The sequence below is a fragment of the Oncorhynchus mykiss genome, chromosome 21, assembly GCF_057628025.1.
Source record: "Oncorhynchus mykiss isolate SJ-2025 chromosome 21, ASM5762802v1, whole genome shotgun sequence".
In the NCBI taxonomy this organism is placed as follows: domain Eukaryota; kingdom Metazoa; phylum Chordata; class Actinopteri; order Salmoniformes; family Salmonidae; genus Oncorhynchus; species Oncorhynchus mykiss.
In genome coordinates, this window is record NC_143042.1 from 36,230,636 (window position 1) to 36,258,505 (window position 27,870).

General features: G+C 44.1%; 2 protein-coding genes across 2 annotated transcripts in view; one reads left to right on the forward strand and one right to left on the reverse strand.

The window, feature by feature from the left end:
- The window catches only part of rin1b (Ras and Rab interactor 1b), a 41,638-nt gene extending 24,480 nt beyond the window's left edge, over positions 1 to 17,158 (forward strand). Inside the window, exons 2-13 of the mRNA XM_036957880.2 lie at positions 1,615 to 1,746; positions 2,316 to 2,430; positions 2,740 to 2,812; positions 3,011 to 3,102; positions 3,395 to 3,606; positions 3,909 to 4,223; positions 4,405 to 4,739; positions 4,908 to 5,131; positions 6,314 to 6,625; positions 6,819 to 6,950; positions 7,467 to 7,642; positions 15,419 to 17,158. Coding sequence (XP_036813775.1) covers positions 1,615 to 1,746; positions 2,316 to 2,430; positions 2,740 to 2,812; positions 3,011 to 3,102; positions 3,395 to 3,606; positions 3,909 to 4,223; positions 4,405 to 4,739; positions 4,908 to 5,131; positions 6,314 to 6,625; positions 6,819 to 6,950; positions 7,467 to 7,642; positions 15,419 to 15,742 — 2,442 coding nt within the window. The 3' untranslated portion in view covers positions 15,743 to 17,158. The remainder of the gene's footprint in view (positions 1 to 1,614; positions 1,747 to 2,315; positions 2,431 to 2,739; positions 2,813 to 3,010; positions 3,103 to 3,394; positions 3,607 to 3,908; positions 4,224 to 4,404; positions 4,740 to 4,907; positions 5,132 to 6,313; positions 6,626 to 6,818; positions 6,951 to 7,466; positions 7,643 to 15,418) is intronic.
- A 327-nt stretch (positions 17,159 to 17,485) lies between these two features.
- Positions 17,486 to 27,799, reverse strand: LOC110500449 (actin-related protein 2). The gene is made up of 9 exons (XM_021577827.3): positions 27,374 to 27,799; positions 22,671 to 22,781; positions 22,245 to 22,403; positions 21,880 to 22,009; positions 19,929 to 20,065; positions 19,521 to 19,670; positions 19,096 to 19,241; positions 18,508 to 18,640; positions 17,486 to 18,245 (listed from the first exon to the last, which is right to left on the reverse strand). Exons 1-9 carry the CDS (start codon positions 27,419 to 27,421, stop codon positions 18,075 to 18,077), a joined length of 1,185 nt encoding a protein of 394 aa, XP_021433502.1. The 5' UTR covers positions 27,422 to 27,799; the 3' UTR covers positions 17,486 to 18,074.
- Between the last annotated feature and the right edge of the window lie 71 nt (positions 27,800 to 27,870).

The following is a 27,870-nucleotide window of genomic DNA, read 5'->3' on the forward strand; positions in this document are numbered from 1 at the left end:
CATGCGTTCCCCGAAACACAACCCAGCCAAGCCTCACTCGCTTTGTAATGATGCCTCAAGCATTGCGATGCAGTGCCTTAGACCGCTGCACCGCTCGGGAGGCGGTAGTTGACCTATTAAAGGAAAAATATATATTTAGCTATTTTTTATACAGTCCCAAAATGTTTTGCATGTCAGCAGTCAAGTTGTCAAGAAATAGGATTGTCACTAAGTGTCACTTGCCACATCATCATGATGATGTACTTTGCATCATATGATGGGCCAATTGTGTGCCACCTCACTTGACAGCTGGCATGCAAAACATTTTTGGAATATATTAAGTGGACTAATGAAAAAAAAAGATATATATAATATATATAGTTTTTTGAGTGGATTTTTCTTTTAAGACCATAATACATGTTTACCTTTTCAAGTCTGTAAGAATACATAGCAAACAACGCAAATCAATTACATCCTACTCGTAGATTTAGGATATTGCATATGAGCCTCTCCATCTTTCTCTCTTTCTCTCTTCCCTTACTCCCTCTCTCCCTCTCTGGGCATTACGTGTGTGTGTGGAGGGGCGGGGGGCCGTGTTGTGTTTTATGTAAGTGTGACCTGGAAGTAACCAGCATGGTTTTTCTCTCGCCTTTGGCGTTGTGTGTGTGTGTGTGTGTGTGTGTGTCGGCCTTGCTTTGGGTGGTATGGTTGACCCCTACACTGCCCTTCACACTCACTTGAGGTGGGAGGTTGTTTATGTTAGTCATAGAGGACACAGGATGTGTGTCACTTGTGTTACTATATCACCATGTTAAATCAGTTTGTAAAGACCAGGGAATTGAGCCCTTCAGATTGAATGATAATATAGAGACTGAGAGTTTTCTCAATTATGACTCTGGCTGATAATGGTGTTTATTGCATTATGAGACTTATTCGTACTGGAAAATATTTTCTCTCACACAGAAAATGACGAGAAGGGTTTTGAAGTGTTAAATCTGCTGCGCTGTAGTAATTAGACAACATGAACGTGTTATCCTCCTTGTTTCTAAGTGATTTCTCCTACGTGGCTGACTCCTATAATGACTAATGTTATCATCATCGAGTCATCAAAGAAAACAATAACAAAAGGCTCCTTCCTGTTCAGAACTACATCTCACCTTTCTCTAGGATGCGAGGGATGAGGATGTTGTGTTTACCAGTAGAGAGGAATTGCCAATAAAACAAAGGGTATAAATACACTTGCAACAGTGGAAAGTCACAGTACTTTCTAGAAATATACCAAAGACTCTTCACCTTGTCAGTAGCTTCCATGCACTCCTGGAGGGGTTTGTTTTGTTGGTGTTTTGTGTGTTTGTGTGCGCTTGTGCGTGTTGTGTATGTGTGTGTGTGTGTGTGTGTGTGTGTGTGTGTGTGTGTGTCTATCTCCGCATGTTGGAAGAGAGGGGTGCTGTTACTGAGCGGGAATGCCTGGTAGGATGTGTAGACCTCGGTAACCAAGGCAACCATCTGCTGCTACGCTCGCAATGCTCTTCGGCAGCCCACACAATGTCACCACTGTGACATCCACCCTGCAGTTTTGAGAGAGAGAGGGGAAAACAAGAGAGATACATAAAACCCTTCCTGTGTTCTATTTAGATGCAGGGGGACCTGGGCACCCAGAGGAGTTTCAGTGTGTTGGACCGCCTCCTCCACACACACCCTATCTGGCTGCAGCTGTCAATCAACGCTGACTCCGCCCTCTACATCTTGCTCAGAGAACCTGTCGGGGTGAGGAGAGCCAATCCGATCATTCCATCAATTAATGAACTATCCCTCACTCTCAGGTGAACCGCATCTGTTCAATTTAGTACAGCTTTCCAATGGAGTAGTATGCAAGATACTCAGGAACTTACTGTACAGTTCACAAAGCACCCTCATAAAATCCAACTTCAGCCATGACTTACTGTTACTTACTTACTATTGACAGCACTTATCGAACATTTACAACAGTACTTGTTTAACGGTACGTCATTATGTGTAGTAAAAACGGAGGAAGGGAAGCGCTGCTAATCTACACAATAGTAGGTCTTTGGAAACAGAAGGTTCTCATTGGTAAAAAAATCATAAATTGGTCATCAAAAAGAAAGGAGGTCCAAGGCACTCTTCATGTAATTAATTCAAATGCCTTTATTTGTATGGCATGTTCAATGGGAACAAAATGTAACGCCATGCAGCCGAAACGCATTGTGAGTTTTAAAATCTTTGTTTCCATTGAACGTGCCATACAAATAAAGGCATTTTTGATTAGGTACATAATTATTGTTCTCTTTGCCAATGTTTATGGATGGCTCCTGTAGACGTTCCTGGTGCGTAAATGCAGCTCCAGCCAGAGGAAGATGTTGTGTGTCCGAGTGACAGCTGACAGGGCAGCGTCCTCCATCAAGGAGTGTCTCATATGTGAGGAGGACTCAAGTGAGTACCATGTGCACATCAAAGTCAACACACACACTAAACTCCGGTCCTGAAGTACTTCCAACAGCACACGTTTTGATTTTAGCCCAGGACAAACGCTCCTGATTCAACTCATCAAGGGCTTGATGATTAGTTGAATCAGGTGTGCTTGTCCGGGGCTACAGTAAACATGTGTACTGTTGAGGGTACTCGAGGACTGGAGTTAAGAAACACTCCTCCTAAACTAACAATGAAACACATGAACAGTGAAGAATGCTGCCAAATGTTACAAGGCTGTGATTCGTTTTAAACTCTCTGTCCTATCACCAGCCTTCGCCCTGGAGAGCTCCGCCCTCAGCTTCCCAGACCTCTGCCGATTGGTGGCCTTCTACTGCATCAGCAGGTGATTAGCACTACCTTTGCACCCATGTACCTGTCAATAACACTGCCACTGCTTTGGTCTGTTTTGTCGACTGACTAAAAATACTCTGTAATGGCACTCCCATTAAAAAACAGGGCACCCACATGTTCTAGCCCACTATGTCTTGGGAACCACCATATCATTTGATCTGAAATAACTATGTGTGTGTGTTGTCTCCAGAGATGTGCTGCCTTTCCCTTTGGAGCTCCCAGAAGCCATTGCTCAGGCCTCTTCCCACAGAAAGCTGGAGGCCATCTCTCATATGGGATTAGGTAGGGATTCATTCAACGGATCTATAGCGTAGCATTACATTGAGACTGTGGATGAAACGTATACCTATCCAATTCATTCAGATCTACACAAGTGTCTAGGGCTTGTTTTCTGGACTGGGTCTAAATGTCCATCACAATAGGATATGGTCTTCAAAGCACTTCAATATCAATCTCTTTATGGCGTTAATCACTGACATATCCTCTGAACACTAAACTATGGAAACGTTCAGTACCAGAATCTGAACCAGACTGCATTGTCTTTCTACTTCTTGTTTTCCCCACATCCCAACAGAGTTCTGGTGTCCCCTGTCTGACACCCAGAATGGACCAGGGGACCGGCAGGCTCCACCCACCATCATTAAGGCCCCACCCAGCACCACCAAGACTCCACCCATCAGTGCCACCCAGGTCAAGGCAGGTCTGTCCCAGGACCTGTGTTACCTGCTGTCCTGCGGCAGACAGGAGTCTCTCTGCTTCATCAACCCACTCTTCCTACAGGTGGAGGTAATTCCAAACCATAACCATTGGGGGGGTGAAAATGATTTCTGACCCTGAATCAGTTTACTTGCCTTCTTCCAGCTTGAAGTTCAAACTCATAGACAACAAAATGGCTGTAAGTGGCAATTCAGCCTTCCCATTGTTTAGGATGGTGTCATCTTGCAAAGTCTACCTTTAACCACAGATCTAGGATCAGTTTACCCCTACCACCAATCCTAACCATAACCATTAGGAGAGTGAAAAAACATATGATCCTGAATCAATGGTTATGTCTAACTTAGATCCTCCTCCTCCCCCTTCCCCCCCAGCAGCAGCAGCAACAGCAGCCAACCCAGGTGGCGTCACACAAACGCCACCGCTTCAAACGCAGTATGAGGGTCCGTGTCTCCACCGAGAGCTCCATGACTCTGTCTGGTGGTGGGGGGGCTGGGTCGTTCCCTTCCTCAGTTCCAGAAGAACCCCAGGACCAGGAGAGGCTCCAGCCCACCCCCCTCCAGCCCAGTCCCAACCCACACAGGAAGATCCATCCTGGGGCTGGCGTCCTGAGGAGGACCCCTGCACTGTCCCCGACGTCGGCAGAAGATGAGGATCTCGTGCCAATAAATGTACCGCCACCGGTAAAGGTAACTTTATGAGATATGTCTCTCTCTGTCTCTTCTCTTTCCATATTCCTCTGTCTTCCTTTATCTCTTTTCTTTCGTGTCACTCTCTTTTTCCCCTTTATTGACACAAACTCACACACTCTTCACACTGACAAATTGATGCATCGAATGAAGATATGACCTTGACGCCATCTCTCCCCAGGCTCCAACAGAACAGGTGGTGGAGGTAGAAGAGGACCTTCCTGCTCCAGAGGAGCCTAGCATCGAGGTGGCGTGCCTAGCCTTGGAGGGCCGCCCGGCCCCCTCTCTGGCCGAACTGGACAGCAGCAGCTCATTCAGCAGCCTGGAGGAAGAGGAACCAGAACCAGAGGACCAGTTCTTTAAACAACCAAACCACAACCCCCAGCACCGCCCGCCCATGGTGCGCTCACGGGGGGGCCACGGAGGCCTCCACAGGATGAGTGCGGCGTTTGTGTGTTTCTTCGCTCCAGAGAAGAGGCTCGCCAGGCTGGTGGAGGAGCTGTCCAGGGATCGGAGGTTGGCAGAGCCATATATAAACATAAAGAGGGACTTTGGCCAACTTTTACATTGTCTGGACGCCATATTAGCGCCTTTGAGCATTCAAATGGTCTGCTGTTTAATTGTGTACCCTTGTGTAAATGCATCATAATGTTTTTGGTATAAACTCTCTCTCTCTCTCTGGAGGTCTGCGTTTGGTTCCCTGGTCCAGGAGTTCATCCAGAGACAGAGAGAGGAGCTGAGAGAGGTCCTGGCGCAGGCTGCATCCTCATCATCGTCTTTCTCATCGACGACCTCCGTGGGGGTGCTCCAGGGACTGCGGCGCTTCCTGTCCCAGGCCAATTGCTTCCTGCTGGACAGCGGAGAGCTGTCACCCCCCCTAGAGACTCTGGTGCCTGACAATGAGAAAGGTAGCTTTTTCAACTTTAGTTGTCTCAAGTTCCAACCACTACTTTGGTAATCATGAGATTGAGAGCGGTACAGAGGTGTCACATAATAGAGACAAGAACACAAATGTTATTAGATGTGAGCAGCATGTCAATGAGATACTACTGTCCATTGGATTTACAGGATACATAATAATGCACAGTAAACCCACCATTACACAGAGGAGACGGTGGCAGAGAGATCATTCTGTCTGTGGAAACAACAGGCTAGCTTTAGATGAGACGGGGAGTAGACTGTCCACAGAGGATTTGAGTGAAATGGTATTATCACCACAATGCTAGTGCGTAGGGGTAGCTCTTCATCCAGTGGAGTTCATATTGTCACTAGGATTTAAAAGCTTTGCTAGCCACGCCAGAGAAACCCATCTATCACATTGAGCCAGCCAAAAAGTACGTTGCTGGATAGGAGATATAGGGCATACGTTCATTGAGATTTCAAGGGGGGGGGGACTATGGTTGGTGTATGTGTGTGATACACTGTTGCCTGGTTGAGCAGCGAGTGTTGAGGCTTTTGGAGAGAGTGGAGCAGACTCTGCTGATTTTAGTTCACCGTTGCTACGATTTGCGCAGACACACACACACACACACATTGCGTTGGTGGAGGCATTTGCATTTTTTTCCTCGCTCATCGTTTATCATAAAAAGATATCACAGTCCCACGCGCACTTGAAGAGCAGCACGATTCTCAGTGGCTCGGGAGGGAGGGAGAGGAACAGAAAGGTAGAAAGAGAGAAAGGGAGGGAGACAGAGGAAAAGAGGAAGAGATCGAGGGAAGACGGGGGCTGGGTATTGATGTAGACCTGAGGTTAGCTTTATGTGTGTTGGACTATGTCAGCCTGGTCAGGCAAGCCTGTATACCGCCACTTCCCCCAGTCCCTCAGTAATGAAGAATAATTTCCTCTGTAAAGTGGTTGGTGTGTGTAGGGGTATGTGTATATATAACTGGTACTTTGAGATGTTTGAGAAAAGAGTTTGTGCTCAGAAATAAAGTGTAACTTTATACAATGTGTTTCCGCAATCTTTAACTGCTAGTGTGTGTGTGTGTGCGTCTATGTGCACTTGGAGTTTGTTTGTGTTTGTGCATGCTCATGCATGCGTCTGTGTGTGCGTGCCTACCGACGTATGTGTGTGTTTTCCCCCATGCAGACTTAGCCCTGGAGAAGGCCATGTTTGGCTGTGTGCTGAAGCCTCTGAGGGTGCTGCTTGGCCAGGCCCTCCTCTCCCTCCACAGACAGGATGGCTCCACCCAGCGCCTGGCCTGCAGTCTCCTGGACTGCCAAGAGGGGGCGATGGAGCACCTTGGGGTGCTTGTGGGCGTGCCCGACACCCGTGGCGTGGAGAGGGTGAGGCAGAAGCTGGCTCTCATGCAGCGCACACACTCGCCCATAGACAAGATGCTGCTGCTTCTGCAGATGTGCAAGGCGGTCCAGAAAGCCATGGGGGCCCTCCACGACGGTGGTGAGTGGGCCTTCACTTTGCTTGATTTAATTTAATATAAAGTAGCTAAAGCGAGTCATTATCTATTATAAATATAAACATTTTAATAGCACAATTGATGTGGCTGTTATAAACTAGGAGCTGTTATCCACTGTCATAATCAATCAATCAATTAACTGTTAAAGCTGTCTTGCCATCCTATTCATGCTCCCAGGACAGGAAGTGAGCTCGACGGACTTCCTGCCGGCGCTGTCCTATGTGATAGTGATGTGTAACACACCTCAGATCCTACTGGAGGTGGAGTACATGATGGAGCTGCTGGAGCCCTCCTGGCTCACTGGGGAGGGTACGCAATACAACTATCTGTAACTACACACCTAGGGGACATGGTACAGACTACACACTTATTCCACCCTTTTATACACTACACCCCACAATACACACTTGGTTACACTTTATTTTAACGCTTCATTATGAACCATTCATAAGGCATTGCACACCATTTAAGTTTAAAGTTAGGTAAGGGTTAAGGTTAAATAGGACTCACTTTAGATTAGGGACTGTAAAAATGCTTTACTGTAATTAGTAAATGGTTTATAAATGTTGGAGTTATGATTAATAAATGTTTTTTTTACAGACCATTAAAATAAAGTGTTGCCACATACCTTACTTCTACCCCAAAGGAGAGGGTACCACTATGGACCTCACCCACTACAACCCTTTCTCTCATACACCCCTCCACCTTTAAAATAATAACATGGGGGATAATGAAGACATATGTGGGTGAATGGATATTTAGATGGCATTCAAAGTCACTGTATTGACATTTCGCTGTGCTCTGTGCCCCCACTCCGTCTCCTAGGTGGGTACTACCTGACCAGCGTCTATGCCAGCCTGTGTCTGATCCAGAGCCCGGAGGCGGAGGGGGACCAAGTCCCCCCAGGAGGTCTGACTCGTGAGGCCCAGGATGGGCTGAGGGAGTGGGGCCGCAGACGCAGCCTGGAAGCCAAGAGCCACCAGGAGAGACAACAGAACCAGGTAAGACACTATTTCAATCAATCAATGTTATTTTATAAATCCCTTTTCACATCAGCAGTTGTCACAAAGAAATGTACAGTTATATTTCAAATACTTGTTTCGATATCTCACAATGGGATTGTCTCAGTGGATCACATCTCCTGGATGTCTGCCCGCTAGTCATTCTCGCCTCTCTTCCTTGCGGAAGAGACCACTACCCTCAGCACGACTAGATCCCTGTCTCCCTACTGAACTGTTCTCAGGCGAATCGCAAGGTTAATGCTGCCGAACATAGGACAATCAGCTTCCATTGATAGTGTTGAGTACTGACCATAAGGAAGGTTTTGCTTCGAGTAGAATACATTTTCTACTCCTCAGTCTCCAATAGTAGCTAACGTTACACAGCTAGCTACGCCGCAGACATTAGCTAACTTGGCTGGCTAGCTAACCACACTAACAAAGGGCTAGCTCACTACACAAGGCTTAAGCTAACCTGGTTAGCTCGCTGGAAAGCCAGCTAACCATACCAGCATCACTACCTGCAACACGGTAATATTGCTAGCTCCCTTCTCTCGTCTAGTTTAACCTTGGTTTACTTGTTTGTGTTAACTAGACCGACTGGTTAGCCTCATGGCTCTACGGTCGTGGGAGAATACCTACCCGAAGTCGAACTGCCACCACGTGGTTCCCTCCGGTTAGCACTGTACTAGCTACAGCGTGCCTTAGTCAAAACCGTCTAAATGTTTTCTTTTACATTTTTTAAATATGTGAATATTTAAGCGTGCCTTAGTCAAAACCATCTAAATGTTTTCTTTTACATTTTTTAAATATGTGAATATTTGCAGCTAATTTTAAGTTTATACTTGCAGTCAACTTGTGCAATACATTAGGAGATAATGCAGATTGCGTTCTTCATTTCATCTCTCACATTATTTCACATTATGAAGCTTACCGTAGTTCCCCAGAACAAATCAAATTGTATTTGTCACATGCGCCGAATACAACAGGTGTAGTAGACCTTACAGTAAAATGCTTACTTACAAGCCCTTAACCAACAATGCAGTTTTAAGAAAAACGCCTAAAAAAGTTAGAATTAAAGAGCAGCAGTAAAATAACAATAGCTATATACAGGGGTTACCGGTACATAATCAATGTGCGGGTGCACCGGTTATTCAAGGTAATTGAGGTAATATGTACATGTAGGTATAGTTATTAAAGTGACTATTCATAGATAATAACAGAGAGTAGCAGCAGTGTAAAAGAGGGGGAGGAGGCAATGCAAATAGTCTGGGTAGCCATTTGATTAGATGTTCAGGAGTCTTATGGCTTGGCAGTGCTGTTTAGAAGCCTCTTGGACCTAGACAGCTTGCCGTGCGGTAGCAGAGAGAACAGTCTATGTCTAGGGTGGCTGGGGTCTTTGACAATTTTTAGGACCTTCCTCTGACACCGCCTGGTATAAAGGTCCTGGATGGCAGGAAGCTTGGCCCCAGTGATGTACAGATGTACAGCTTGGCCCCCATGAGTGAACAGAGTACAGGGGGGGACTGAGCATGCACCCATGAGGGGTCCCCGTGTTGAGGATCAGCTTGGGAAATGTGTTGTTAACCAACCCTTACCACCTGGGGGCGGCCCGTCAGGAAGTCCAGGATCAAGTTGCAGAGGGAGGTGTTTAGTCCCTGGGGCCTTAGCTTAGTTGTGATGCTTTGAGGGCACTATGGTGTTAAACGCTGAGCTGTAGTCAATGAATAGCATTCTCACATAGGTGTTCCTTTTGTCCAGGTGTGAAAGGGCAGTATGGAGTGCAATAGAGATTGCATCATCTGTGGATCCGTTGGGGTAGTGTGCAAATTGGAGTGGGCCTAGGGTTTCAGCCTTTCAAAGCACTTCATGGCTAGAGATGTGAGTGCTACGGTCAGTAGTCATTTAGGCAGGTTACCTTAGTGTTCTTGGGCACAGAGACTATGGTGGTCTGCTTGAGACATGTTGATATTACAGATTCAGACAGGGAGAGGTTGAAAATGTCAATGAAGACACTTGCCGGTTGATCAGGGCATGCTCGGAGTACACGTCCTGGTAATCTGTCTTGCCCTGCGGCCTTGTGAATGTTGACCTGTCTAAAGGTCTTACTCACATCGGCTGCGGAGAGCGTGATCACACAGTCGTCCGGAACAGCTGGTGCTCTCATGCATGTTTCAGTGTTACTTGCCTCGAAGCGAGCATAGAAGTAATTTAGCTCGTTTGGAAGGCTCGTGTCACTGGGCAGCTCTCGGATGTGCTTCCCTTTGTAGTCTGTTATAGTTTGCAAGCCCTGCCACGCCTGACGAGTGTCGGAGTAGTACGATTCAATCTTAGTCCTGTATTGAGAATCTTTGCCTGTTTGATGGTTCATCCGAGGGCATAGAGGGATTTCTTATAAGCTTCCAGATTAGAGTCCCGCTCCTTGAAAGTGGCAGCTCTACCCTTTAGCTCAGTGCGGATTTTGCCTGTAATCCATGGCTTCTGGTTGGGGTATGTACGTACAGTCACTATGAGGATGACGTCATCGATGCACTTATTGATGAAGCCAGTGACTGATGTGGTGTACTCCTCAATGCCATCGGAAGAATCCCGGGAAATATATTCCAGTCTATGCTAGCAAAACAGTCCTGTAGCTTAGCATGTGCTTCATCTGACCACTTTTTTATTGACCTAGTTACTGGTGCTTTCTGCTTTAATTTTTGCTTGTAAGCAGAAATCCGGAGGATAGAATTATGGTCAGAGTTGCCAAATGGAGGGCAGGGAGAGCATTGTACGTGTCTCTGTGTGTGTGGTAAAGGTGGTCTAGAGTTTTTCCACCTCTTGTTCCTCATTTAACATGCAGGTAGAAATGAAGTAAAACGGATTTAAGTTTCCCTGCATTAAAGTCCAGTTGAGCTGTCACTTGTTTGTTTGTAAACAGCACAACGGGAGAAAGAGGGAGCCGATGAGCCCATAGTGTTCTATATCTAGAGCGTTCTATAGAATTCACTACGAAATGTTTGCCATCAGATATTTTATCATATATTTCTGCCAGAAGTCACAGATCTCTGGATGAGTTATCTGTACAGTTGCCATTTTTCCCCTGTGCTTCCTGTTAGCGTTTTTTCTCCTCCTTTCTTCTCACATCTGCTCCGTGTACACAAGCTGCTTCTTTCAGAAAAGCATGCATCACAACTTTGTTCATTTGCACAATTTCACTCATTCAACTTTCGCTTGTAAGTGTCCACTCACTGAAAATCACATTTGGTAGCTACTAAGCTATGCTTGCATAACTTTATGAGTTGGATTTACTTGTCGTTGCAATTAGTGTTCGTTATCGTTATCGCGTTTGTTGTCGCTTGTTGGCATTCAGTTATTTCGCTATTAGTTTGTGCTAATTTTGTTACCATTCTGATAATAGAGAACCAATGGGCTTTTCTTGTGTTTTTAGTGCCCCCTTGTGTGATATGCCGGTAATACCTTCAATCCCAGGAGGAGAGAGAGACTGCATGACATAAGCTAGCTTCTACTAGCTAGCTTATGCCTATCAAAAGCCCAGGGCTTAATATGACACCCTAGACCCACTCCAATTTGCTTACCGCCCAAATAGGTCCACAGACAATGCAATCTCAACCACACAGCACACTGCCCTAACCCATCTGGACAAGAGGAATACCTACGTGAGAATGCTGTTAATCGACTACAGCTCAGCATTTAACACCATAGTACCCTCCAAACTCATCATCAAGCTCGAGACCCTGGGTCTCGACCCCGCCCTGTGCAACTGGGTACTGGACTCCCTGACTGGCCGCCCCCAGGTGGTGAGGGTAGGTAACAACATCTCCACCCCGCTGATCCTCAACACTGGGGCCCCACAAGGGTGCGTTCTGAGCCCTTTCCTGTACTCCCTGTTCACCCATGACTGCGTGGCCATGCACGCCTCCAACTCAATCAAGTTTGCGGACGACACTACAGTGGTAGGCTTGATTACCAAAAACAACGAAACGGCCTACAGGGAGGAGGTGAGGGCCCTCGGAGTGTGGTGTCAGGAAAATAACCTGACACTCAACGTCAACAAAACAAAGGAGATTATTGTGGACTTCAGGAAACAGCAGAAACTGAATTGGTCCACCCACACAGACAGCGTCGTGAAGAAGGCGCAGCAGCGCCTCTTCAACCTCAGGAGGCTGAAGAAATTTGGCTTGTCACCAAAAGCACTCACAAACTTCTACAGATGCACAATCGAGAGCATCCTGTCAGGCTGTATCACCGCCTGGTACGGCAACTGCTCCGCCCACAACCATAAGGCTCTCCAGAGGGTAGTGAGGTCTGCACAACGCATCACCGGGGGCAAACTACATGCCCTCCAGGACACCTACACCACCCGATGTCACAGGAAGGCCATAAAGATCATCAAGGACAACAACCACCCGAGCCACTGCCTGTTCACCACGCTATCATCCAGAAGGCGAGGTCAGTACAGGTGCATCAAAGCGGGGACCGAGAGACTGAAAAACAGCTTTATCTCAAGGCCATCAGACTGTTAAACAGCCACCACAAACATTGAGTGGCTGCTGCCAAGACACTGACAACTCCAGCCACTTTAATAATGGGAATTGATGGAAATTGATGTAAAATATATCACTAGCCATTTTAAACAATGCTACTTAATATACTGTTTACATACCCTACATTACTCATCTCATATGTATATGTATATACTGTACCCTATATCATCTACTGCATATTTATGTAATACATGTATCACTAGCCACTTTAAACTATGCCACTTTGTTTACATACCCTACATTACTCATCTCATATGTATATACTGTACTCGATACCATCTACTGCATCTTGCCTATGCCGTTCTGTACCATCACTCATTCATATATCTTTATGTACATATTCTTTATCCCTTTACACTTGTGTGTGTATGTAAGGTAGTCGTTTTGGAATTGTTAGGTTAGATTACTCGTTGGTTATTACTGCATTGTCGGAACTAGAAGCACAAGCCTTTCGCTACACTCGCATTAACATCTGCTAACCATGTGTATGTGACAAATAAATTTGATTTGATTTGTTGTTTTTACAAAAGGTGTCTTGTCATCAGCTATCCCTGTTCTATACAATGGCTACTGCTGCCCCACCCCAAGGCTAGCTGAGCCAAGCACTCAAACCCCTGTGTTCTTGTGCTTGCGGCTCCATGATTGCAGAAAATTATTTTCACCTTCTATGTATCAATTTCCTCGAAAGGGAGCATGCTCAGGAAGCATTCAACAACCCCAAGTCCTGTTGTCATTGTAAATTGCTGAAATTGCTGTGGGTATCAGGAGGAGGCTAAAATGCTACACTAGCTCTACCCCCTCCCTCACCTCGCAGCCACCAACCAAGGTTGAGGCTCAACCCCCCACAACCGAGGTAAGCTGGGGCGAGCCCCTCACTGTCTGACGATATCGTGTCGGGAAAGCGAGCTAGGGGATGACAACGGGGATAAATCTTTTGCGTGTCCTCAACTTTGAGACTGAGATTGAGGTTGAAGACACCGTTGTTGTTCCCCTCTCAAGTCCCTAGGTCTCCCTGCCCCCAGGACGGAAGAGCCGCAAATCTCCCTCACTTGGAGTTTAGGCTCCTCAGCAGTTGCAAAAGTGAGCCACGGCCAGACTTGGCATCGAGTGTCCGGCTCCCTTAGGGGGCCAGGACTCCAGAAAGGACCTGTATGATGGGGAAAGACTCCCATCCTGCATGTCCCCCGTTAAGCAACTGCTTCCTGCGGTCCCAGTTTGCCTCAGGGAGGCTAGGAGCTTATGGGACGAGCCCCTTAAGAGCAAGATCCTGGCTAGGGACTCTCCTAGCATGCACAATATGGAGGAATCCGGATTTTGCAACACTCCCATGGTGGAGCCGTCACTGGCTGATTACCTCCACCCCACATGGCGTGCTACTGGCACTATACTAGTACTTCCCTCTTTGTAACGACGGAGCACTTTTCTGCCTGTATTTTCCACAAACGTACAAAACCTCAACCCTATCAATCAGAGTACTCAACATGAACTCTGTATTGATGGCCTACCAGGCAAAGTTACTGGAGGAGGTGGGGAAGAAACTGGATTTGGATCCTGGGGATGAGATCTGTATGATTACAGATCTCAACCTACGCACCTCCCATATGCCATCCAAGGCTGTGGATGGCATACGGGGAGAAAGGGGCACTTTGATTAACCTTGTCCAGCTTATCAGACAAAGAGAAAGTGGACCTCCTGTGACACCAAGACGTTTTTCAATGCACAGATGTGAATAATAGACTCTCCCCTCGGGAGAGTCAGCATGTCCGCTCTCCCTCTGGTCACCCAGACCTGGGTTCAAATAGCATTCATTTTCCTTCAAATACTTTAGCTGTGCTGGATTGTGATGCCTGGTGCAATGGAACCAATGGAATAGTCCCAAAAGAACAAACCCCGCCCATCTAGCACTCCAGACAGGCGCACCCTCCTCGTGCTTGTTATTCCCCAAATTCTGACCTCCATTCATCAGTTAACATAGTACAGTGGATAGCTGATTAGTAACGTGTAGTATACGCACTCCCTTCAAATAGCTGCTAGTTCTAACACACACACAGACACACCATTCTCCTAGTATTTGAAGCGTCCACAAATGATGACCACCATTCACCATATGAAATGGTACAAATAATGTGGTTAGCTATTCAGTCACTTGGGCTGCTCACTCTATTCAAATAGCTATAACACACACGCACACCCGCCAACAGATTTGCAGTACTGGCACTGAGGGAGATCAGTGAGCTAGCTAAGTGCTATGAAGAAGTGGGCGGTCAGATAACATGAAATTTACTGAGCAACAGCAACCCACTGAAGAGAGCAAACACAATATGCACACGAACAGCGAGGAGCTCAGTGACTCTGTAAGTTGCTGCTTTTTAATGTTGTTTAATGACGTGGTTATAATAGTGGGTAATGGGAAACTTTTTTGCTGGGGCTGTATCATATGTGTGTGTGTGTGTGCTATATGGCGCTGGTACTGTAGGTGGTTCTCCAATTATGTAATACATTTGAACAATACTGAACATTCAGACAGTGTTATGTGTATTATGTTACGCTGTGTTCACATTTAGTGGAGATGTATATTATTGTACATTTGTGTGTACTAGTTATGTGTAAGTGTATGGATTATTTTTGTCAAGATGAAGTATGACTTAATGGAGCTGGTGAAATGAATGTTTACAGTGTGTGCGTTTTAAAGTGGGTGTGTTTTAACGTAAAGATATAAAAGTAGAGAATTTGTTAGAATATGAAGACTATACATGTCTATGAATACTGTTGAATAAACAGTGAAGACTGTATGCACTGTAGGCTATTTGAGAGTGGTTGGTATAGATTTATTTTGAGGAATGAGAATTTATTGTATATATCCTACAGTATGTGAAGCTGTGTTAATGAACAGTAGCCTATTGAGCCTGTGTGTATTGTGTACTGTGTTGAGTGTTGAATTTGTTAGCTTGGTTCAAATGAATGGAAAATGATCTGTTATTTTGAACCTCTCTGAGCTCTGTGTGGTCTCGGAGGGCTGTGTTATAAAGGCTGCTTATGTGAGTTAATAAGACGATACATCTTCTAACTTATTTTGTGTGTGTGCGTGTTTTGTGTGTGTGTGTGTGGGGGGGGGGGGGGGGGTGCTCGTATGTATGTGTGTGTCTGCTTCTACGTGTGTGTGTTTCTGCCTGTGTGTACGTGTGTGTGTTTCTGCCTGTGTGTCTTTCTCTCTGTGTGTGTGTGTGTGCAGAGGTGCGTTCGGGTACTATTCCAGGACGGCGAGCGCAGTGCTGTGCGGACGCTGCAGTGGAGAGCCGGCGAGAGCAGCGAGGCCCTGGCCCAGCTCTGTGCCTCCACCTTCGCCGTCTCCGAGCCCCAGGACTACACCCTCTACTGGAGGTCCGGGGGGGAGATGAGGACCCTTCCCACCCAGGCACAGCCTAAGGACCTGGCCAGCCACAGCGAGGGAGGCCCCTCTCTCTCCTACCTCCGCACGGACCACGACTTCAGCAAGATGCGGCGGCTGACCAGAGGGGGAGCTGTGGACCTGGGGGAGTCTATGTGTGAGGAGTGATTGAGGGAAGGAGAGAGGAAGAGGAAGAGAGGGAAGGGTACTTCTCGGATCTCAGCGTTTTTCGATTGGTTGATTGATTAAAAAAGCTGTGTTGTGTCTTGGACGTGTTGTCATAACTACAGCCCACACTAAAGACTAAGGGGCAAGTCTCAAATGGCACCCTATTCCATAGTGGAGGTTTAAAGGTAGCGCACTGCACTACATGTTTGTTGAAAGTAGTGCACTATATGGGGAATATGGTGTCACTTGATACAGCCTTAGATAAAGGGGAGGTTGGTAGTCTATTATTCACATCACTTCTGTGCATCAGTCTGCTGCTCGCTGGTTGGAACCATAGAATTAGAATGAATTCTATGTCTATGTTCAGAACCCTGTTACCGAGGGTTGGGGTGGGGGGCTAAACCACTAGCTACCAGTATGTCCTTTGGGAGTATTGCTACTGTACAAGCAACATAAATATTTTTTACAAGACCAAACCTCAATACCAAAGTTAAGAAAGTAAAGTCATACACATAGGAATGTGTGAAGCTTAAAGGATAATCTTTACTTTAACGTAAGATGAACGTGGTTCTTTTGACTTATTTACAGTGTTACGGATATAGGAGTAAATAAGAGCCAATACAAGCAAACGCCATGAAGCCATTTTGTGATTCTGGGTCTGAGGTACTGTTGATGTTGACGCTGCCATCTCTCGTCACATATTGTCGACAGTTGACAGGGTGGGGGGAAATATTCTAAACTTTACAAGTAGACAACATGTATGAGGACTTTTGTTAAATGGCACAATATTTCCTTGTTTTGCCAAATTAATTTTACCTTACGATAAGAAAGGGACATATTTGTCAGAATAATACCTTTTTTTCTGTTTTACTTTCAATTACTGTTTCTATAGAACTGCTGTAACATTCCATGAAAAAATGAGCTTCTCAGAGAAAAGACAATCCGTGACAACGGCCAATGAAAATGGGACCATGTAATACCTCATGGTGATTGGTTGAATGTAAAGTCACCATGGTGACTCCTCCCGCTGCAGGTCATCTTTGTCAACTGACTGTTCAACTCAATGTTATTTTCAAAAAACAACTTATGATAATGTATTATTACAATAATTGTTTAAAAATGTGGAATAGTTATATTTAATATGAATCACAAGTTTGTTTATGAAAGTGAAATATTTTACTTAATGAAAGTTTCCATTGGACGACGGTTAATTTAAAGACGAACAATGACACATTCTCTGAAGACTATTGCATGCTGTTTTCATTTTATGTAAAGAACCTGCAGGTTTCGTATGTGATGCATGTGTTGGTTGTGTTGAAAAATGCAACATTATGGCATTCACTTTCTTTTCTTGTATAACACATTGCTGTATTTTTTCCAGAATTACAAAATCGCAATAAAATTGCAATATCTGTTCATAGTGCTGTTACATGATGTATTCTTTGTTTATCCGTGTTTGCTGCCTAAAATATGTACCGTAATATCATGATGAAGTTATAATGCAGAGGGGATGTTACAAGTCCGAACTGGGAGACAGCTAATTACCATTCGTATATAGCAGACAGATTCTGGCAACCTCAAACCACCACGGTCACAATATCTTTGACTAATCATATTCTCTACACTGTCAGAATAAACAAACATGGCTATTTTTCCAACTGTGTTTACACACATGATGGGTGACAGAGAATAAGTGATGACTGACATTCTTTAAAGACACAAAGATATAGTCCAACACTGAGGGGCTATTCAGTCAAAGACCATAACATTCACTTTATTCCATTTGGCATTTAGATTAAAGTCAGTTGTATTTATTTTCATATGTATTTGAAACAACATAACGAACCTCATCAAAAGGGTTCAATTTGACACAGTGAGAATTAAAATGGTAAAAATGTGAAACATTACAATTGTACAATTATATTGTGTAATTGTTGTACTGTATGCAATACAATATGTCAATTTGACAAGGGAAACATCTTGGAAAGTTTATCATTACGAAGAGGAGAATGCTATTCTATGTCATGCTTCTTATAACAGAGATTTCTAATCAGAGCTAATGGCTGGCCCCTATGCATCCAGGAAAGCATGATCATTTCTCTATTACAGAATCACAGTTTTTAACACAGTATCATATACTCTTTATTTTGTATTAAGTCTAGCTGACCCCGGCCACCATTTTATCCAGTGTCGTGTTCATTAGAGCACAGCGTTTTCTTCCATTTGTTCCAAGTCAATACGACCGAGCACTTCTATCTATTGCCGCGCCCCAGTTTGTCTGGCACCCCCAGACCTCGTCTGTGTGAGACCCTACCTAACCCCTACTTCACCTTTATCTCACGCCTCCTCCCAGTTTGTCCAGAACCCTTAGGCCTTTCTCCAGGTACTCAGCCCGGCTTAGCCAGAAGGACTCCTTGTCCTTCATGATGTTAGCCAGCACTGCGCCACCCATGAACACCATGTGTTTACGCCGTGGAGGGTCCTCAATGCGGATCTTAAACTTCTGTACAGAGGGAGGAAAGTAACGGGAAAGGGGAGTGGGTCGAAAAATATGTGGTAAACTAAAATGAAGGAACACAACATATACACAGGTTTACTTATTGTAGTGTGTGTGTGTGTGTGTGTGTGTGTGTGTGTGTGTGTGTGTGTGTGTGTGTGTGTGTGTGTGTGTGTGTGTGTGTGTGTGTGTGTGTGTGTGTGTGTGTGTGTGTGTGTGTGTGTGTGTGTGTACAAGCGTTCGTGCATGTATGTGTGTGTGTGCTTACAGAGAGCTTCTCAGTGTCCCCCTGCAGCACCCTCTCCAGGTAGAGCTGTTTGATCTCTCTCTCCAGTCTGGAGGGAAGGCCGGGGTACATGGTGGTGCCTCCAGACAGCACAATGTGCTTGTAGAAGTCAGACCTTCCAGAATCATGGAATCAGACATAAACCATAACGTGTGCAAACAGTTCCCATTCATTTAACGGGTGGGTGAGGGAGATTGAGGTCATCTAGCTACAGATGTATAATATTATGGCTTATATAATACATTTAATACAGCTACCAAATAACTACAATAACCTACACGTACACGTGTATGTAACAACAATATATAATGTGTGTAAACATATATATTATAACCATGTAACGACTATTGTGCAGATCTCTAACTTTAGCACGGGCCAACAGTGTATTGTACTGTACTGTATAGCTGACCTGATGCTATAGCCTAGCCTCCTCCCATACTTGTATGACATTAAAACACACAATAGAAAGGTTTACTACAACACATAGAGTATGAGACAAGGCTAGCTAGCGGTGTTATGTCCAGCCATTAAACCATATGGAGACCAGCAGCAGTGTGGTGTATCGCTGACCTGAGATCTATGTCAGCAGCCTGGATGGTGTTGAACAGCAGCTCAGCCACGCCGGCTCCCTCTACGTTGATGAGGTGGGGCTGGAAGAGGGCCTCAGGGGCCCCGAACCGCTCCCCTCCCACCATCACCTGACGACCGTCAGGGAGCTAGAACAGAGAGCGAGTAAGTGAATAATTACACATTCATACCTCTTTATTTTCTGAAGTATTTTATGTCACATTTACAGTAGCTATGGGCATGGGGTAGAGATATTTATATGAGGTTATCCTGGGTGTCCGATTGTTTCTGAGTTTTGCAACATCGTTGCCTTGCCACAGTCCATTTGTTAACAGAGAAACAGATTGCTACCCAAGCTAAAAGAGCATTAATGGCATTCATAAGCATTCGCTCTAATTGACATGTGTGGATAGGGTTAGCTACAGTACTATGTATGACTCCACTAGCACGGTGGTCTCTGTGGCCAGTCTCTGCTCCTGTTCTATGTTGTATCCCACGTAGCATAGTTCCTCCTTCATCATGCGGACCGTCTCAAAGTCCGCCGACTGGTTGAAGACATAGCCGCGCAGCAACAGCAGCTGGGAGATGGGTCAGAGGTGGGAAAAAAACAAAGGAGTCTTTTATATTCATCCCCAGAAAGTCATTTTCATTACAAAATAGTTCATGAGGAATAGGCTATGTGTTTGCAAAGATTTTGCATGATGATTGACACGAGGGAGAGAATTAACGTAGCCATATATCCGCTAAAGTTCATTTGGATGCGTCCCAGGTGGTAGCCCAGGTAGTGTACTGCATAGGGAATGGGGTGCCATTTGGGACGCGGCCCTTGTACACACCTTGATGAGGTAGCGTGTGATGTCACGCCCTGCGATGTCCAGCCTGCGCGTGAGATGCGGGAGAGAGAAGCCCTCGTACACGGGGCAGATGTGGGTCACACCGTCACCCGAATCCACAACCACACCCGTTAGCAACCCTGGAGACAGGACAGGGCAGGACACACAGGGTCACGTAAGAGATGGTATGATGGTGACCGACTGGGTTCAAATCTGCGCCCCCACAAGAATGTGTTATCCTGTTGAGCTAAAGTCTAGGCATTACTATATATATACAGTGCCTTGCGAAAGTATACGGCCCTCTTGAACTTTGCGACCTTTTGCCACATTTCAGGCTTCAAACATAAAGATATAAAACTGTATTTTTTTGTGAAGAATCTACAACAAGTGGGACACAATCATGAAGTGGAACGACATTTATTGGATATTTCAAACTTTTTTAACAAATCAAAAACTGAAAAATTGGGCGTGCAAAATTATTCAGCCCCTTTACTTTCAGTGCAGCAAACTCTCTCCAGAAGTTCAGTGAGGATCTCTGAATGATCCAATGTTGACCTAAATGACTAATGATGATAAATACAATCCACCTGTGTGTAATCAAGTCTCCGTATAAATGCACCTGCACTGTGATAGTCTCAGAGGTCCGTCAAAAGCGCAGAGAGCGTCATGAAGAACAAGGAACACACCAGGCAGGTCCAAGATACTGTTGTGAAGAAGTTTAAAGCCGATTTGGATACAAAAAGATTTCCCAAGCTTTAAACATCCCAAGGAGCACTGTGCAAGCGATAATATTGAAATGGAAGGAATATCAGACCACTGCAAATCTACCAAGACCTGGCCGTCCCTCTAAACTTTCAGCTCATACAAGGAGAAGACTGATCAGAGATGCAGCCAAGAGGCCCATGATCACTCTGGATGAACTGCAGAGATCTACAGCTGAGGTGGGAGACTCTGTCCATAGGACAACAATCAGTCGTATATTGCACAAATCTGGCCTTTATGGAAGAGTGGCAAGAAGAAAGCCATTTCTTAAAGATATCCATAAAAAGTGTCGTTTAAAGTTTGCCACAAGCCACCTGGGAGACACACCAAACATGTGGAAGAAGGTGCTCTGGTCAGATGAAACCAAAATTGAACTTTTTGGCAACAATGCAAAACGTTATGTTTGGCGTAAAAGCAACACAGCTCATCACCCTGAACCCACCATCCCCACTGTCAAACATGGTGGTGGCAGCATCATGGTTTGGGCCTGCTTTTCTTCAGCAGGGACAGGGAAGATGGTTAAAATTAATGGGAAGATGGATGGAGCCAAATACAGGACCATTCTGGAAGAAAACCTGATGGAGTCTGCAAAAGACCTGAGACTGGGACGGAGATTTGTCTTCCAACAAGACAATGATCCAAAACATAAATCAAAATCTACAATAGAATGGTTCAAAAATAAACATATCCAGGTGTTAGAATGGCCAAGTCAAAGTCCAGACCTGAATCCAATCGAGAATCTGTGGAAAAAACCTAAAACTGCTGTTCACAAATGCTCTCCATCCAACCTCACTGAGCTCAAGCTGTTTTGCAAGGAGGAATGGGAAAAAATTTCAGTCTCTTGATGTGCAAAACTGATAGAGACATACCCCAGCGACTTACAGCTGTAATCGCAGCAAAAGGTGGCGCTGCAAAGTATTAACTTAAGGGGGCTGAATAATTTTGCACGCCCAATTTTTCAGTTTTTGATTTGTTAAAAAAAAATTAAATATCCAATAAATGTCGTTCCACTTCATGATTGTGTCCCACTTGTTGTTGATTCTTCACAAAAAAATACAGTTTTATATCTTTATGTTTGAAGCCTGAAATGTGGCAAAAGGTCGCAAAGTTCAAGGAGGCCGAATACTTTCGCAAGGCACTGTATATATATAAAACAGAGAGAGCCATGTCTTCGGGTCTAGTCTCCCCTTACCCTGGGCATAGAGTGTGAGCACGGCTTGGATAGCTACATAGATGCCGTGGAACTGGTAGGTCTCGAACATGACCTCTGCAATCTTCTCCCGGTTCTTAGTGGGGTTCATGGGCGGTTCCGTCAGCAGCACCTTGAATCAAATTCAACTGTATTGATCCCCACACAACATACACGGAGGGCAGAGGAATGTAAAAACTGTTTTTTAACTTAAAGATGCAATCCTAAGGTTTTATGGAATGTCTAAAAAGTAATAGTCTAAAAAAACATTGGAAGTTTAACAGACTAAATGCACTTCATACCTAGGTCTCTCTTGCAATTTATTTGTGTTTTACCTCAATTAAACTAACCTATATAGAATAACTGACCTTGCAGTCTGGGGGGCTGATATTGAGGCGCCCAGGGCCGAAGGTGTAGTCCCACAGGTGAAGCATGTCTTCCCAGGAGCGCACGATGCCGTTGTCCATGGGGTAGGACACCTCCAGCATGGAGCGACACTCACTGGCCTCATCACCCACCATCAAGTCCTAGGTTTAGGTTTTGGGGGTCACCAGGGGAGTTGGTTTGGATTTATTTTGATTATTCCAAAATATACAGAGGCTACAGACATGGCACTTTGAGATATAACCTCTATATTGTGATTGTCAGAGAGGGAGTTTACAGTCGTGCGCAATTAAAGGAGAATATGCTCAGCTGAGGAGCAATCGTGTTTGGAGAAGAACTTTTCCCTTGACACATAAGAGTCGGTGTTTATCTTTAGGCTGGAAGTCAACTGTCTCCTTAATTAACCTCACCTTAATCTCGATGTTTCCGACCTTGGTGTTTGAACGAATGACGGGCCGACCCACCAACGCAGGGAAGATGTGCTCAGGGAAGTTGGAGCCAGCGAAGCCACACTTGACAAACTGCATGGAAACCAATTTGAAATAAACTTTCTGTTGGTTACACGTTCAATACACTTTCAACATGAGGTGAAGGACATACCAGTCTGCTGAAAAAGTCATACATTTTTGTGCATTGAGTGGAAACCAAAATGTGACCACGGAGAATGTCACTCATGCTAAACTTCTGCAAAATGTTTTCAGTTCAACTTTAAAGGCTGATGTGTCAAACAACTGCATCAAGTCATCAATAAAAACAGTGTAAAATGCATCTTGAAATAGTAAATTATACATTCTATTTCTGTCTATTTACCTGTGTGCTTACAACACACACAGAATCCTGTTGTTTTTACGGTAACTTATTGGCAGCCTGCAGCATGAAAAATGCAGGCCGCGCCGCAAAATGAACTCTGTTGGGGCATCCCGCGGGAATGATTGGAATGTATTGCACATCTACAGGGTATGGAATGTGTCTTGGCCAAAAAAGACAAGTTAGGACATTTAAAGAATACACTGTACAAAAAGACCAATCTGCTGAAAAAGTCATACATTTTGTTTTAGAAACACCTCTGTCGCATTATTCACAAACTCTCAGCATTCGCAGCTTCGAGTTCAGTAGTCTACCTCTCCTCTCCTAGTTGGACATACGAGATCAAGTGTGCTATACGTGTGGTCTCAATTAAATAGAGTAGCCTGCCTACCCAGTAAAGCCCAAGGCCTTTTTTTAGTCAAATACTTCTAGTACATTAAACTCAAAGTCAATGAAGAGTCATTATTACTTAAAATATTTGTGCTATTGACTCAAAACTAAATGAGAAGTCACATGAACTACATTTTTTAAAAGAAGCACTATGCAGAAATTGCTCTGCCATTTCCTGGTTGCTAAAATGTTTATAGTTCGCCTAATTTCAGTTTATGTGACAAAACAAGCAAGTGCAGTGTAGAGAATCATTGTACCATCTAAACCGCTGTGAAATATATTTTACATAACCAAAAATATTGTATTTTCAGCTGTTTGAAGCTGATGTTCAAAACCAAAAGTAACATTGGGTGATTGATTGAGTAATCTTTCGCTACACAAAGATAAATAACTATACTTTTTTCTAAACCAATCCAATCATTTAGTTATATTTTGTTGTTCCAGTTTAAACGGCTTAGGTAGTCTCCTCACACTGTTCCTAAATCTGGAACTCATTATGGTTGCAGGTGAATAAAAATGTCTGTTGAATTTCCTAGCTATAGCTAGATTCCAATAGGAATCACACATCACTCTGCAAGCCAGTCTAATCTGATTTGTAGATAGGGTTGCAAAATGCTGTTACATTTCTCAGGTTATCTAGTAATCCCGGTTTGAAGATTCATGGAAATCCTTCAACCAGGATTTTTTTTAAATCTGGGAATTTTGGGAAAGTTTCTGGAATTTTGCATCCATACTTGCAGGCCTGATGTGTCCTGTAAACCATCAGTTTCCGGCAACTGTATTAAGGTAACGCTAGGCCTACAAATAAGGCCTTATGAGATATGTATTGTCATAAAGAGTTGAATTATAATGACGACACTTGACTAGGAACTCACTTGGTGAAGGCCACAAGACTGAAAATTAACGAATGCAACAGCCATGTCTATAACCAGGTTTCCATTCAACCTTTTTATCTGAGTAAAATGGGAACCGCTAATTTGTCAGTAAACTTTTCAAATGTCGACAAAACAAAATATGCTAGACATGATGGGAACTTTTTTTGTGTCAGTAAAATTAATTATGCAATAAATGACGGAGGAAACGCTTTTATGCGCAAATATTGATATAATAACCATCATAACGACGTAAACTTGGAGTCAAGCGATGACAAGTTGTGTTGTCCTCCCACTTGCGACTAGGGAAAGCATGCAGTTTATTAGGCTACAGACGTAAATGATCATGAACTTCAGATAAACTCATCGTCTTGCACTCTGTTGATATAATGATCGATGCTTGGCTGCCGTTTGACAAATAAAAAGTAGCGGTCTTTTGTCTATAATAATTATACCATGTAGCCTATACCTAGGTGCACTGTAGACTATATGCAAATTGTTGGCTAGAGCGCACGTGCCAATTCCAAAATGTAGTTATAACGCAACATTTTGGGAAAATATGATAGAAACCCATTTAACTTTGAATTTGTATTCGGTACATGGGAATTTAACGGCAAAATAAATGTTTATATGCACTACATCACTCACAGCATTTTATATTCAACAAGTTAATTTGATGAAAACACATCTCAGGTGTGAAAACGGGCATATTGTTTCTATGCAGATTTTCGAATATCCGCATGAAAATCTGTAGCCAATTGGATGGAAACCTAGTTTATGTCATTACCAAATACAGTCATTGGTGGTAACTCTACAATTCACTCGAAAAGGCAAGGCACACTGGGAAAGTATATTGGAGCTGTGGTTTAGTGGGGGCTTCACCCCCCAAAAAATACATTTATACAACTCAAAGTGACTCTATCGGTTTGAGTAATGACTACAAAATCACTTTAAGTATCTGTATCCACTTAAGTGCAACTGGTTTCCTCCCCCTAAAATTGTAACGACAGCACATTGGGGTTTACAGTGTATGCATGGGCAGAGCATCACGTGGCAGTTATCTTTCCAAGGAAATTGACTTACATATTATTATGCTATAGTTTACTACAGTGTCTGTAAATAAATATTGATACTGGAAAGAAGTGGAGGGCGCCCAACAAGCGTGATTCGAGGTGCAGTCCAAAAATATGACCATCACTGAAAAGGAAAATGCGCCACCTGCGTTCACCATGGTCAATAGGCTAAATATGAATTACCCATTTATTTGTCTCTACCTACAAATAGTCCCACTCCTAAAAGGTAGGCTATATCGTATCTGCAAAACGTACTGTAGCTCAAGGGAAAGTGCAAGTGTCCGCGGTCATCATTCTTGCTGCTTCAAATTCGGTAGCCTTACATATCCTCTTGGACATGCGAGATCAGGTGCCGTATTGTCTCAATTAAAAAGAGTAGGCTATATGCATGGGCGGAGAAGCACGGGGCAGATAAATACAAATAAACTACATTTCTAAATATGATTTGGCTATAGTTTACTACATTGCCATGAAATAAAAATGCCTATTGATTACCAATATCTGTCTCTGTCTGAAAATCGTATCTCAAAAGAAAGCGCAAGTGTCCGCCCTCTCTCCAACTATGCTCTCGTCAAACTACTGTACGTCTAGCCTACTGGTTTATATAGCCCAGTAAAACCGATCGATAGTCTAATATAATGGGCCACGTGATAATCTCTTGTAATTTAATCTAATCTATTTACTAGATTATTTCTGCGCATTTGTTTATTGCCTATAGGGCGCAAAATTGCTGGGACAATAGCTGCCAAATGAGCTGCGTCACACACATTCAATTTCATTGCGCGATTTAAATTGGGTTCGGGGCCAGTTCTTGCGGGAGCAGGTGGGAGTCGGACATAAAGCCAGAGAGAGTGGGCGGGAGCATTAAAAACTGCGGTTGCGGGCGGGAGCGGGATTAAGAAATCAGTCCCGCCTAGACCTCTATTCCAATCAGTAGCACCAGCCGCAAGTGTGGAGGCTGGGCCAGTAAACTTTTGTAGCTCATAAATCTATGTTGTACCTCTGCAGGACATGAAGTTTAAAGGGTCTTTTAATATCCATTTGTTTCGTGCAGATGAAGAAGCAAGAAGCATGGGGAATTGAGAATAATCTCAGAAAGTATTGGGTTGTGTTCCTTCCTGGTTCCTGTCCAATAACAGCTCACTCCAACACATCACCACCATGTATGGCAGTTTGTGTGAATAAGAGGAGTCGGCTGTGACAAGTCCAGACAGATGTGCACTCATAACAGACCCACACCCCAACCTACTACCTGCGCAGAGAGCAGCATTCTACATAGGCTTCTACAACATCATACTTTTTTAGTGACTCTCTGTTACCATATTTATGAATTAAATGTTGCAACTTTGTAGCAGGATACTAGAAAATAACTTAACTGTGCTGTTATCAACACACAACACAGCATTTTGGGGGCCCTAAGTGAGATATGGTTGCAACTGTATAACATATTTCATGCAATTCTACTTGTTTTACCATGGGGCAGAGATACATTTTTGCAGTTTTAAAGTAAGTTTTCTGCAGTGCTACACATATTGCCATGGGGCTGAGGGAGATAATTTGTTTCAATTTCATATTCAAATTTCCTGCAATCCTACTAAGATACTTGTTTTCAATTTTAAAGCTAATTCCCAGCCATTCTACCCATTTTGCCATGGTGTGGAGAGAAATGTTTGCAGTTTTAAAGCTAATTCCCAGCCATTCTACCCATTTTGCCATGGTGTGGAGAGAAATGTTTGCAGTTTTGCAGTAAAACCGTTTTGTCGGGCAAAACCGACAAATACAATTGATTAAGATATAGCGTCACACACCTATATTACTTCTTGCAGGTTGTTAAATTCCAATTATGCATACACTCATAATTCATTCCCAAATCCTACATGAACATTCAATATTATAATTGTTTTACTCGGTGGGGTAGTGATAAAACTATTAAAGTTATTAAAACAACGTTTTGTCGACATATTCACTCACCCCTGTGCCATTGTCACAGACGACAACCTTTCTGCCCTCGCTGTCCATGTTCCACTGATGCTGAGGGAAGGTACCTCTATATATTCCCTCCCGTCGGGGCTCTCAACGCAGGCTAGTCCAATTAAGCAACACTTAATTTATTTCTAAACACGGGGAAAGATTCTTGCAAAATGCAAAATACGAGGGACTGCAGCAAATTCTTCTTCCTTCAATAACGTGAAGTGTGGGCGGAGTCGAGACTAGTTGGGGTAGGAGAAAAGACAAGGGGGGGGGGGGCGGAATTGGCGTAGGTCTACAGGTAGGCTATGTGTCAATCTCACTGTCTAATTGTTGGTCACAAATCTACTCTGATTGTTCAATTATTAAAAAGTGAAGTCAGAGGATGATGCCGTCAAAACCCAGCACACATGAGTCCTCCTCCCAAACAAACAAAACAACCTATGGCTTCATCCTCTTGATCACTATCCAATATTCGCTCCTTTTCACCTTTAAACGCT

Bases quoted from the DNA above. Each gene is read 5' to 3' on its own strand.
- LOC110500449 (XM_021577827.3), bottom strand. From the start codon at position 27,421: ATGGACAGCGAGGGCAGAAAGGTTGTCGTCTGTGACAATGGCACAGGG. The intron at 22,782-27,373 runs GTGAGTGAATAT...GTTTCCATGCAG, and splicing joins TCTGTGACAATGGCACAGGG to TTTGTCAAGTGTGGCTTCGC. The intron at 19,242-19,520 runs GTACTGTAGCTA...TCTCTGTTCTAG, and splicing joins TGCTAGTGGAGTCATACATA to CTCCCTGACGGTCGTCAGGT.